This window comes from Anopheles darlingi, chromosome 2 (assembly GCF_943734745.1).
Source record: "Anopheles darlingi chromosome 2, idAnoDarlMG_H_01, whole genome shotgun sequence".
NCBI lineage: Eukaryota > Metazoa > Arthropoda > Insecta > Diptera > Culicidae > Anopheles > Anopheles darlingi.
The window spans coordinates 8,679,272-8,691,771 of record NC_064874.1 but is presented as its reverse complement, the minus strand read 5'-3'; the positions used below and the strand labels follow the sequence as shown (position 1 = coordinate 8,691,771).

The 12,500-nt window shown below is 50.5% G+C and overlaps 1 protein-coding gene across 9 annotated transcripts in view; it reads left to right on the top strand.

Annotated features, from left to right (window-relative positions):
* LOC125951107 (sodium/potassium-transporting ATPase subunit alpha) overlaps positions 1-12,500 on the top strand; it is a 63,272-nt gene that overhangs the window by 30,372 nt on the left and 20,400 nt on the right. For 4 of the 9 annotated variants that reach the window (XM_049679688.1, XM_049679695.1, XM_049679687.1 and 1 more), the window contains exon 2: positions 10,537-10,617. The exons of 3 other annotated variants lie outside the window; for them this stretch is intronic. In XM_049679688.1, the coding sequence (XP_049535645.1) occupies positions 10,537-10,617 (81 nt within the window). Of the gene's footprint in view, positions 38-2,888; positions 3,048-10,536; positions 10,618-12,500 lie in introns of all 9 variants that reach the window. 2 more of the 9 variants (XM_049679689.1, XM_049679694.1) reach the window with 2 other exon arrangements.

Sequence of the window (12,500 nt, the reverse complement as noted above, 5' to 3'; positions counted from 1 at the left end):
GGCTTGCATCCCTCTCCCAGGAAACCTCCGCCCCCAGGTACCCGTTTTGCCCCAATTTAGACGCAATTCCTCCCCAACGCAGCGAAAGGGGGGCGCGTAATTTTCCTCACTAATGCGTGCGCGCGAAGCACATTTGTGGTGACGATCATGCGGTGCCTATGCGTGCCCCCATACACCATACCATACCATACCGTACCGTGCCGTGCCGTGTCGTGCGTGTGAAATATTGGAACTTTTTTAATGTGACGGCGCGCGAAATGGACCCCGCGAAGTCGCGACCGTGTGCGACTTCTCGAAGTGTAAAATTAGCATTCAGACACGGGTGGCCCCAAAAAACCGTTCGACGTCTGGCTGGTTGGCCGGCTGGCTAGCTGGCTGGCTAGCTAGCTGGTGGTTTGGCGAACCAACAGACGCGCACACGTTCCGTTTTCCAAGGTGTAAGAGGTTTGAAGGTCACAAACGATATATATATGAGTGCCCCCTTCGGTTCGGTTATGTAGCGATTCCGCAGTGTGTGAACGCAACGGACTATGGAGAGAGGGTGTCTGTGACGCGTGCGTGTTTGTGTCTTAGTGTGTGTGCGTGTGTGTGTGTGTGCGCACGTGGACACGCTTGGGCGGAATTGTTGCGTGGAAATTGCTTCAATTTATCGAAGGAAATGAACCAGTGACGATCTCTCTCGGTTACTAGGAAGGCATAGTAGCGTCCTTGGTAGCGAGTTTTCCGAGCCAGAAGTTCCGTTCCGACTTCCCCTTTTCACTGTACGGCGCACGCCTGTCAATGATGCGATTGTTCCTGGTCGAAACAAATCCTTCTCTGGTTGTTGAAGGTTTGGAAAAGTCCGACAGAGCAATAGAGCAAGCACAGCAATAGAGGAGGAGGAGAGCAGGAGCTCACCGAAGTACAAGCAGCAGCAGCAGCAGTAGTAGTAGGACTATTGACGTACTGAGAGCAAAAGTAAAAGAAAGAATGAGAGAGAGCGAGCAATCTAGAAGGAGAAAAACATACACCAAGCGGATGTGAGAAAGAGAGAGAGAGAGAAAGGAGAGAGGAAAAGGAAGAGAGTAGCGATGGAAAAGGAACTTTTCGGGTTTTCAACTGCATCAGCAAACGGATCACGTTATGGTCGCGCCACCTACACCAGCACGTAACTACTTACACACCAGCGAACGGGCCACACGGCAAACAACATCTGCAACTAAGTCGCACGCAACTACCACCACTACCTGCTTCAACAGTCGTTATGGAGGTTATATTATCCACTACTACTACTACTACCGTTACTACCTGCTCATCGAGCAGCAGCTGCTGCTGCTGCTGCTACTACTACTACCAGTGTTCAGCATTAGCACCGGAAGGACATCCGACCGTCTCGGTCGGTCTCGGTAATCGTACGGCTTAGGGGTTGTGTTTGAAGGGGGTGGGTGAAAATTGAAGGGAGGTAAGCAACCCCCCTACCACCGAACGCGATCACACGCGATCACATCCCCGAAGGTGGTTGGTAAAAAGAGTGCGTTGGGGTGCGTTCCACCCTCACCCCAAACAACCTCTACCAACACACCCCCCTTCTAACCGCAAGTACAACCGTATGTTGTGTAAAAAATGGAATCTAAGAATTACTTGCATCACCACCCTCTCGCTCCATCCCGGTTTCGTCTAGATGGGGGAAGGGCTCGGGGAGGCGGCGGTAACGAATTAAATATTTCGAAAAGAAGGGTTTGAATCCCACCCACCCCTTCGTCATCATCTGGCCTTTCCGGCGTGTGAACGAGAGTGATCTCTCTTTTCGGTCGAATGGCGCGAATGGCAAAAGCAGCAGGACACACGAGAGAAGGAAGGAAGGATGAAAGGAAAATCAACCCACAATCCCCGCAAAATGGATGGATGAAGTGGGGGGGGGGAGGAAGAGGGTGTGGAAAATTTATTTTTGGGCGTTTTTATTAAAATAAACCCACGAGCGCCGCCAGTAAGAAGTATCGCGCGCTCATATGGTGCGTTCTCGGCACTGTTTTGTATGTTGGTCCGTCCCGCCTTTGGGCCACGACCACCGTACAGCAATCTGGTGTGCCGTGCCGATGGGCAATGTGTGCTGTCGTGTCTGGTTCGCTGGCGCTGTGACAGGTTTTCCGGTTCGCGAGGAGCATGTGCTTCTCCTCGCTTCAAGCAAAGAGATCGTGTTTCCTTCCTTGCTTTCGTCCGCCAGAAGGGGATTCGTAATTTCTTCGAGCAACGCCGCCAACGCCGCTTCTTGTTGGTGTGATGTGATCGGAAAAATCCAATTTTCCTCTCCGCTCTGCCGTACCTGCATCGAAAGGGGTGAAATGAGCGAACGAGCGACCCTGAGAGGGCGTAATGAGAGTGCTACCTTCGAAGGCACGTCGTGTCCTGTGTAAGGGCTGAGTCGATCGCAGGACCGTAGGGAAGGAAGCTTTCTGCTTCTTCCTCTTCTTCTTCTTCTTGTTCTTTTGATTCCAAGAAAATCAATCTATTTCTCGTGGCCTGGGGCACTCACGTCACTCTCTTTTGCGCTCGCTCACCGTGCTCGGATTCGGACACACGCTCTCTGGCCACAGTGACTGTCTCTCCTGATGGCGCACTCTACAGGAGCAGGAGCAGGAGCAGCAGCAGCAGGAGCAGGGCTAACGGTTTGCTCTTTCCACGGTCGACGATGACGCCGCGGAGGGACTTGGGTGGAAAAACGGAGGTGGAGGGGAGCGGTCAGGAAAAAAAGAGGTTGCGTTGCGCAACTATTTCGATCGCTGTCAAAGTCGTGGTAGTCGACATTATACTGAGATACTAAGGACAACGTTGGACAACTTAATATGATGCCTATTGGAAATGTTCCCGATGCTTCTTTAATTCACAAACACTCTTCTTCGATAATCTAGGCTCTTGAAAGAGTCAGCACAGTGTGTGACTGGTTCGTGGGACCGGGCAGAGCCTGGTCGTAAGACAGACGGTGTAATCCCTCATAGTTTCTGGCCTTTGTAATTGAGAAGACACTACTACTAGTCAAGGCGTCAAGGCACTGACAGAAAATGCCTCAGGTAGGTTATTGTGTGCGCACCGTAGTGATGCTATGCATCGACGCAGGAGAGCCTTTTCGTCCTCCATTATTGTAAGGATCGCCGGGAAACCAGAATCAGGAGCAGAACTTTTATCTAGAAAATCAACTGTTTAGACAACAATTCAACTGTAAATCATAACAAAACGAACGAACGAACGAACAAACCAATGAATGGCTGAAATGAAGAGGGGATACTTGTCTACAACAAAATCCCCCTTATCCCTAGAACGTTACATAATTGCTGCAAATGGTGTGGTAGCACACCACGAGTCGAATGACGAATTTCCGGCGACGAGAAAAGGCACCCAATGGCACCGTGCTCCGTTTCATTCCATTGTACCAGCGCACCGGGCACAAGCTGGGCGTTGAGGTGAGGGGTGGGTAAAGCATGATTGTAAAATCGATTACAGCCGCGCGCCGCGATGTGATGTGACTACTTCCGCGACATGTGATTGCATAATTTTGCGTCAATTTTTCTCGATCGAGGCGAGGCGCTGCTACACATTCTGCTGCGGGCTGTCTCTCTCTCTCTCTCTTCCTTTCCTGTTAATTAGTAGCTCAAAGACGACGGTCTATTTGTATTCGCAACATGGTAACAGCACAGGCCGCTATGAGCTGTTCTGCAGCTCATCGGAAATGGTTGCTCTTCCGGTAATTGTTGGCTAAACTTGCCTACCTGTCCGCTCCGGTAACAACCTCGCTGTTGTATTGGGATATATTTTTTTTTACTATTTCCTCTTTCGATTTTAGTGAATTGGATTGGATCGTGATCCGTCGTGATGACCGATTCCGTGACCCTGAACTCTCACATGGTACATGTTTGTTATGTAATTGCGGACACTTGAAGTGATACTTCAGCATGAGCTCCAAAAGCGCGCTTCCGATCTCGCCATGATCATCGGCCTTGAGCCGACCGCAACACCACTACACTCGCAGTAAAAAGGCGGATTCATTGAATTCGAATATCAATTGAAATGGGTCTCTCCGCCAGGGGCTCACGGCTCAGGAGTCGGAATGTGCGCAAAAAGTCAGCTGTTTGCCGCGCTCCGATCAGAGCATGTTTTGCACATAAATTATACTGCCGCCGGCGTGCGCACGATCGAGGCATAGACCGACGGCAAATGGATGAATTTGTATCCATAAACATCATGTCGTGGTGTGCTCACACCACCGACCGTATGGTGCAGGTCAGCCAGGGCATAAATCAATCAAACAGCGCACCATCCCGGGCGGCGCGATGATCGCCGCGAACGAGCGCGGAATGATGGGACGGCATGATGTTGCCCTGATTGGTTGATTGAACTTCGCGCGTACCACCATGGCGATGGACACGGAGCGAATTGTGCTCGATTGTTTGCTAATGCACCATGAGTTTCACACAAGATTGTGTGACCATGATTTCGCGATCGATGAACGATCTCTCTCTCTCTTACCTTCTGTTTATCATGTGTTACTGAAAAATATGTTACGACCGAGTGCTCTAACTCGAGGAATACATTAAAACACTTTGTATGTGCTGTTACTTGCCTTGTCACAAACATCGTAAACGAAGAAATATCATCTCTAAACAAGTGTGTCCATACACTTGTACTAACTCTCTCGTCGTCGTCGTCGTCGTCGTCGTCGAAATGACGTGCCGTGTGGGACTTTTGAGGGAGATTGTTTTGTTAGAAAAGTTGAAAGGAATTTCCCCGAGATTTACTGCCATACGCGGCAGCATCAGTACGTGTTTTAACGACTTCATAAAATCCCTTAGCCTTCAAACGCCTTTCAGCTCTCTTTCTCTCTCTCCCTCCCTTTGTCTGTCCCTTTACTTTGCCCATGTGTTGCCCATCAGACGGCCGTCGGCGATGGCGAGAAGTCGCCGTCAAATCGGGTGCGCGGCTGGAATGTGTTTGACGGACAACAGCAGCAGCAACGCCACTTGCGCACATTAAGGCCAGTTACTGCGGTGGTGTGGTGCTGTACAGTACAGTACCAATGCACACCAATACACAGCGCGGGGGGGGGCTCAGTATGCTGCTCAATGCTAATGTGTATTATATCGATTCTCATCATCCACGCTGCTCTGTCTCTCCGATCGTCGATCGATCTGATCTTGATCGACATTAGGGTGTGTGTTGGGGTTAACTGGTATGAGCGCGTTCTCGTTAGCGTGGTCGCGCCGGTGGTTCACCTTGCCCATGATTCCACCCTCTCCGCAGCCGCCGCTCCGGTTGGAGTCACTGGAGCCTGAGTAGGGGGTTTGCAAACTCGTTTACCGAGATTAGGTGACGGCCTCCGCTGGCTACACCTACCCTACCACCACCCTCCAGCGGCTCATGTTTATTCAAATTCCAACGAGCGCGTTTGGCTGGTGTGGCAGTACTTGGTAATTGTGCACTTCTGTGATGATCGGTCTCAGGGGCGGCGCTTGCCATTGAGCCAGCGAGCTCTATAGCTCTGTAGAGCGACTTCGAGTGACCAAAGGGATTGGTCCTTGGGCGCATAACGTTCGGAGCAAAGGCAGTGCGCGACAATTTAAGGAATCCGCCACGGAATGTCGTCTTACGAAGAACGTATCACTCTCCCTCCCCAAGGGAGGGAGGGATGGAGCAAAAGTTCTCGTTGCTGTGAGCAACCTGGGAGAGATAACCACCCCCCACCACCTCCATCACTGGCTTGAATGGTTGACTGGTTGGCTGGCAACTGCTTCGCAGGTGTCTACTAAATGGCTAATAAACAACATTTTCATCCTCTTTCGGATTTTTTTTCTTCTTCTCCGTTGTCGTTGCTGCAACCTGTACCGGGAGAGGCGACTACGTATACACAAAAAAGAAGAAAATCGATGGAGTGTGTACCAACCAACCAACCAAAACCAGCACGACGACAACGACACGGAGAACGTTCAGATCGTTTATCATATTCCTGCTCTGTCACGTTCACGTTCCCGTGGTGTGTACCCGCGGGAGGTGTTGAGGTGGGCGAGTTTTACGGTTCTCCCGCTGCTCGGGGCGATGCTTTAACGATGCCCCGGAGTGACAGATGCAAATAAAGGACGCCATCTTCGCTGTTTGCTTCGTCGCTGCTTGCCGATGGGGTGGTGCGGCAGCAGCAGCAGCAGAGTGAAACGTGAGGGGGTACGAGGCGCTCGAGGGCTACAGGTCAAATCCAATCCCACCCACCAGAGCGGGAGGTGGGAGGAGACTCCACAAAACGGTGCTTGGGCCTGTGTATCCTTTGCGTGGGAGAAGTGATCCAATATTGACACAAGCTGCTCTTCCTCGCCTTCACGCCACCACCTAATGGCAGCGCAGTGTCCAAAATGGACCGGAAATCAGCGCTCTCGGTTCGCCGGAAGTGCCTTTTAGCCCCCCCCTCCCCGCAAAAGAGTCGCCTCGCTCGCCGCCAGGCCTGGAGTGGAAGCACTCGACTATCAAATTTCAAGAGCAGCAATTGGGTCAATACACTTGGAGGAGGGGGGAAGGAGTTGGAGTCGTCGCCATTTGGCAAAAATAGCGCGATCAATCAGTCTCCTCGTTCATATCGTTCACGTACGTACGTGAGGGGCACGTACGCTGTTGTAGCTGTGTTATGGCGGCCGCTATCAATGATTGAGTCAGCAGAAGAAGCAAAAAAAACCCTTGTTGGAGGAAATCCCGTCACTAGACATCCGATCTTAGTCCGACGAAACTAACCCAGGAACGGGTTCCTTCTCGGGCGACGAGATCAGCAAGATACCGCACGACGTCCGTTCTCGTTCTCGCTCGACTATTGTGGCAAGTGTGGCAAGTACACCGACGCTCACCACCCGTTCGCTTCATTACAATCTGAATCATGTTGAGCCGTCCGCCGACTTCTCTCGCGCAGGCTTATCAGCGTTAGTTGGCTTCTTTTTTTTTCGTTTTGTGTCTGAGTTGCACAGTACTTTCCCAGCCCGCATGTCAGAACGTTGCTAAGCCGCGTTGTGCGGCCGAGCGCTCGGTGTGGCGAGGCCGTAAGTGGCCTCTTGTTTATGTTTGGAGATCGCTGGAGATCGTCGTCGGAGTTGGTGGCGAACCGGGAAGCCGGCAGCCGCCACAGTTCGTACCGTTGCACATAAATAAACAGCTGGATGGATTGCGAAGTTGGTACAAGCGCGCGTGTGTGCTTCGCTCTCTCTCTTTCATGCTCGACATTTATTTGATCCGGAGCTGGTAGATCCACGAGACCAACGGCCACGGTATTCTGCTGGTTTCGAGCTCACTTGCCCTTCCTCTTTCGATCAATTGATCCATCACGCTGGTGCCAGTCGGGGGGTGGGGTGTGTTGTTAATGTTGATCATTACTGACTCCGGGTATTTATCACTTCTCTTGCGAGTCTCGACGTTCATTGCAAACTCACACATAAAAATGTGGAGCAATCTTTCGAGAGCGACCGAAACGGACTGGCCGCTTAAAACATATAAATGCAAATGTAAATAATCAGCGAAAGCGAATGGGGAGTACACGCGCAGATTGATCTTCACTTCAGCCTCGGACTTGAAGCGCCGGTTCGGATCGTCCGATCGCTAGCAGCACCAGCACCACTAGCAGGAAATGTAAACAGAGAACGATCCGCGGCTAGTCTGGAGCCCTTTAGAAGGTGGGGTAGTTTTTGTAATCGGACCGTGCACTACCGACGTGCTTCAGAGAAGAACAGTCGTGAAGGCACATCTTACAGGAGATGAACTCGTGCGCGACCGATCGCGCCTGGTGATAGCGTGCCCGTACTTTTCGTGTCCCACAATCTCAATTCTCATCGCGAGCGCCTGCCTGCCTGGACTGCTGTGTCGCTCTGACAGACGGGAGAACTCGTCAGTAAAAATGAAACATTTTTTGCTGACTCGAGACAGCAACGCCGAGCTTATCGGACGCGGAAAGGCGTCGTGCGAGCGCGCGTTCCGGGCGTGAATCAGATCATAAATTCTTGAACCACAACGCTACAATCATGACGCGAAGAGAGGCGGCTGTTGATTCACTGTCACTGTTCCCGGTGCATGTTTGTTTGTTGACGTAAGCGGCGGGTACGACTAGCCTCTAACCCCCTGGAACACGCGTTACTCGATCGCGAGAAATGGCAAATTCTGGCTACTTGCACGTGTGTCCCGCCGTCAGCGTCAGCAACGCATAACTTACACTCGAACTCGAAATCAACATTATGCGCCGAGGTCTGCGTGCTGCGGGGCTGGGGGGGTACGCATTACTCATTTGTCTAGAAAATCAGCGTGCGCGTTACGCGTTCGCGTCTCACTACCAAGAAGAAATACCGGGCGCCTCCATTCGCGTCGTTTTTTTCGAGGGAAGAGAAAATGATTACAAAAAATGACTGATCGAGGCGATCTCTGGCCCCGTTTGGGGCAATCGCGGTGTGTGTGGCAATGCAATGGCGTCTGGTCGCGAGAAGAAGTTGTTTATTATTAGCAGAAAGGAAAATGACAAACACATTTTTGTGTGGCCGCGCCGCGCCGGATTTACCCGGGGGCCTAGCAGCGGTGCGAGTGCTGCTGCTGACGCTGACCCTCGGGTATTAGGGGGATAGGGGAGGATGGGCGGGCACCGTGCCAACCGTGGGGGGGGGGGGGGAGAATTTACCCGTCGCTGTGGTGGTGATGAGTTTGTTTTTGTTGCGTTTTACGATCTCTAGCGGTCGAACTTAGAACATTTGGGGATGCTAATACCTCGAGTGCCGCGACAAGACACTGACCTTAAGCTAAAGCCACTCAATCACGCTGTACGATCATATCACGGCTGCTTGAACGAGAATCCGATGCAAATATCAATCACACCTCATGTGTACACGACACGATGAGCACGTGTCCATTCCCGGTGGCGGCCATTCGATGCTGGGGAGCACTACTCCTCTAGCTGCTCGTTATGTAACGTCAGAGAGACAGGGAGAGAAGGAACGAGATAGAGAGAGAAAGCCACGGTATGTTCCTGGGTTCTCAAGACACACTTTAGGCCTTGGTGGAACTGCTGGCTTCTGGGGGAATCCGCACTGCCAAAGGTCACCGCTAAGCCAGCTAGCCAGCCACTCGGTGGCGGATCCTCCATGCTCTCAACCATTACGGGTTCGCTCCCGGATACCGTGCTGCGAGCATGGAAAAACGCGGCTCGAAAATCTGCTGTCTCCCACGATTATATAATAATACGGAAAATCCCGGACTGCGCATGCCCGCTCACACGAACGGACGGCGGGGTGGAGGGGCAGAACACGACGTCGTTGGTGTGTTGGGCGCGCTTTTCCGCAACGGCCACCAGCGGCGACGGTACTCTGCATTTGCTCTCCATCTTTTGCGATCCTCTCTCTCTCTCTCGTTTGTGGGGGGACATCTGGGGACACCCAAAACAGACACACACACACAAACACACACGAGGAGCTGCTGAAAAGTGGAGCACACTCGTCAAAGTTGTCCCCATTGCTTACGGCAAGCAGCGAGCACTGCTTCGTGATGCGTGCTTCGCTCCAAGCCTTTTCGTAGGCGTGTGTGTGTGTGTTTGTGTGTGTGTTTGTGTGTATTGGTGTGACCTCCCCCACACGCAAGCCAGAGCTTTTCCCGTATTGATTTCTATTTATTGGAACACGTTTTCCTCCGTCTTGGTGGCTCCACTGCTTCTGCTGCTGCTGCTGCTGGCTCACGAGGAAAGGTGTGGTTCTGTGCAGCATAAAATATGCGACATTCTTTTCAGCCTTAAGAAACATAAGATCGTTCGTACGTTTGTTCGTTCGTTTGTTTGTTAATTCGTAAATTCTTCGAAAATCAGATCTTCGTTTTCAGCTACAGTAACAGTAACAACACTGCGCGCGTCCAATCCGCGAAAAGGCTCTCTCTGCGATTGCGAATGTGGTTTGTTGCATGCATCTCGTTGCGTTTTTTTGTCCCATTATTACATACCATGCTAATTGTGTTTTGTTTTGTTTTGTTTTGTTTGTTTTTTTTTCTATTTTTATTTCGCTTTTTCGTTGTTTATTCCTGCACTTCCCTTTTCTGTCCCGGCAACCGCGTGTGTTCCTGCCTGTCCGTGTGATTGTGTGTTCCGTTATTGCATTTTGACCTTTGTGCCATTATGTGCTTCTTGTCACATCCGTTTTGTCAAAAAAAACTTCGTGTTTCATTTTTTTCCCCTCATTTTCCTATTGCGTGTCTGTGCGTGTGTGTATTTTATACGCGTATCTATTCTTTGGCTTCGGTTTTCGTTTGATTACCGCGCTCTCGTACAAACGAATATCATTACATACACACACACACGACAACGGACAATCGGAATCATATCATCAAATCATCGGCCACACCGTGACTGGTCACGCAAACCCGAAACGAAATCAAATCCAAAAAAAAAAAAAAATCTCTGTAACCGAAAATCGGTCCCTTCCGGATCGCATCAATTCCGACGATAAAACCACCACGACCAACCCTCCCGCCTCACACATCCATTCACAACGACTCGACATCATCATGGCTCATCAGACCGGTCGGACGGACTCGTACCGTGTGGCCACGGTGGCCCCGCTGAAGGATGACAACCGTACAGCCGACGGTCAGTTCAAGGTAGTATCGTGTTTTCTTGTTTCAATTGTTACTGGACTAGTGTTATGTTTTGTTATTTTTTCCCCCTCTCTGTTTTACGATAATGCATGCCTTGCGTTTCCATTTCGTTCCTTAACCCAACTATCTGGCTACATAACCTAACAAATGTCAAGCCCCCTAATTTCGGGGTTGCGGATTGCGGGTGGTGATACTAATGAGGTTAGAGAACCCCAAAGCGCTCAGAGCGCTCTACACGCGCGACCGCCTGGTACGTAACATTGTTCCCCGAACTAACCGAGAAAAAAAAATCCCCATAATCTGCTTAACATACGAGAGTAGCTCGCATTAACAAAAAGTATCGAGCGCAATTGAACCCCCCCCCCCCCTCCCCCTCCGACCGAACGCGCCCGCTCGTGTGCGAGTCAACCGTTTTTGGTTGGATTCCTTTTTCCAACCGTGATTTTTGCGACAAGCATTCCAATGTGTTTGTGGCGTGAATACCGTGGACAAGTCCAGCGACGGGTGCCAAAAAACCTGCAAAATGATACCCTGCAGTAGGAGGTAGGAGAGGTAGGAGAGGCAGGAGAAGGAGAAGGAGGAGGACGAGAGCAAATGCCACGGTTGGCAGGTTGCCTAATCTTTTACATTTCGGTCCACGGTCATGCGGTTGACGGGCTGAAGGGCTTACGGTGTAGTGTACGCACGTCCGTGTCCGCGCTCCTCGGCTCTGATGCCTTGCAAACTGGCTTGACACAAGTGTTGTGAGAAGGAGATTCTCTAGATTTCCAACATGTTCTTGCGCCCGATTCTTGTACTGATTGGACGTATATAAATGTGATTTGCTATATATATAAGTAGAGCAGAGCGCCCTCAGAAGGGGTATGCGAACTCTGCCAGAGTAAGCAAATCGCTCGATGACATGTCCAATCGATTTGTTATAATTTGTGTTTAGACGGTTGGTCAAGTGAACATAGTAATCAGCGGATTGTGACCAATGACCTATTGTTTAGAGAGATTTAGTCTTAAAAAATTTAAGATATTTTAAAGTCATTTTTAAATGTTTTTGTTTTATAAGTTATCCAGCATCTTTTACTTGTTTATTGTCAAACTATTATGCAGTTTGAACTGTGGTAAGAACTGTGAAGAACATGAACACGACTAACATTGTACTGACATTCTCATCCCATAATCTTCATATTTCAAATCATTCTTAAACGTATAGCATCCCGGTGTGTGTCTGTTTATATGTGTATCATAGTTTACATGTTTTCGCATGCCTATTTTCTACATTCTCTAACCACACAACCGACCTCCGTCTTGAAGACGGAGTGGTACGTTCCAGCTAAAGGAAAGGTAAACTATTGCACCCTATAGCCGATAGCTCTAAGGTATAAACCTACGTTAAGTCTGCGATAACATGACACCGCAAGGAACGCTCCGAACCGTTGAAGAGAGTCGTCAGGGTTGGGGTACTTTAGCACCTGTCCACATAGGAGGTGGTCGAAGCCATCGAGTGTCTGTCTGGCTTTCTTCCTCTTCTTCATTAACCTAGTTGACGAAGCAATAGCTAACTCCAGGCTGGACGTTCGCGCACTCCTTCCTTCTCCTATCTTAATTGCAATAATAACGAACTAATAAGAGACCGCCAACCCGACCGTCCGTACCGCTGGGGCATCATCGTTACCCCGTTCGTCATGCCAATAAACCCCTTTCCCTCACCGCCACCAATCGAAGTGCCTTGGTTTTTACCCTCGACTCAAAAATCCTTGAATTTATCGAGGCGCGCTCGGTGCTCTGATGAAGCGAATCGACGTCATTCATTCCGCGCCACTACGTGTTCTATACGTGCTGTGCGCGTGTGTGGTGTGCTCCTCATGCAACAGCAACCTTCAGCGTCGTCGTCG